Source organism: Phaethon lepturus, unplaced genomic scaffold (genome assembly GCF_000687285.1).
Source record: "Phaethon lepturus isolate BGI_N335 unplaced genomic scaffold, ASM68728v1 scaffold31246, whole genome shotgun sequence".
NCBI lineage: Eukaryota > Metazoa > Chordata > Aves > Phaethontiformes > Phaethontidae > Phaethon > Phaethon lepturus.
The window spans coordinates 3,452-4,069 of record NW_010547375.1 but is presented as its reverse complement, the minus strand read 5'-3'; the positions used below and the strand labels follow the sequence as shown (position 1 = coordinate 4,069).

The following is a 618-nucleotide window of genomic DNA, read 5'->3' as shown; positions in this document are numbered from 1 at the left end:
CCATGCCCTGGGTTCATGTGGGAAGGTAGGCTAGGCAGCAAAGAAGAGTTGCTGGTGCAGCACTGGCGAGCAGCAGCTGGATTAGTCCCAGCGCTCTGGGTGCAGGCAAAGCTCTGGTCGAGCCCAGGCAGCCCTTCACTTGAGGGGGGTTGCCTTAAATAGGAGCAGGCGGGCAGCAGTCTGTGCAGTGACCATGGGGAGGGCGCAGGGCTCAGTTCTGCTCCTCATCCTCCAGCTCCGAGGGCAGAAACTTGTACTGCTGCTGTCGGATCATGGCCAGTTTCTTCCGTGCCTCCTCCAGCTCCCGCTCCTTGCGCAGCATTTCCTCTTGGGCAGCGATGATCTGCTGGGAGAGCATGGTGAGCACCCCAGGATCACAACTGCCTCCATCGGCGATGGCCAGAGCCTCCACTGCAGCAATGCCAGGCTCTCAGGCTGCTCCTCCCCCATCACAGCCACAGCCTCCCCAGGCTGGGATGCCCCGGGCATGAGGGCTACTGTCCCTATGGTGGGACTGCAGTCCTCTGGAGATAATGGGGAGCAGCAGAGCTCCCGGGGCTCAGCCCCACACGCTCTGTGAATGGTCTTGGCTGCAAGCCTGTGGCCAGGAGGCCACAC

The 618-nt window shown here is 62.1% G+C and overlaps 1 protein-coding gene across 1 annotated transcript in view; it reads right to left on the bottom strand.

The window, feature by feature from the left end:
• Positions 1–211: 211 nt before the first annotated feature.
• The window catches only part of LOC104622757 (talin-1-like), a gene marked incomplete at its 5' end in the record, with an annotated part of 3,084 nt that continues 2,677 nt past the window's right edge, over positions 212–618 (bottom strand). Inside the window, 1 exon segment of the mRNA XM_010289633.1 lies at positions 212–343. Within this exon segment, the coding sequence (XP_010287935.1) occupies positions 212–343 (132 nt within the window).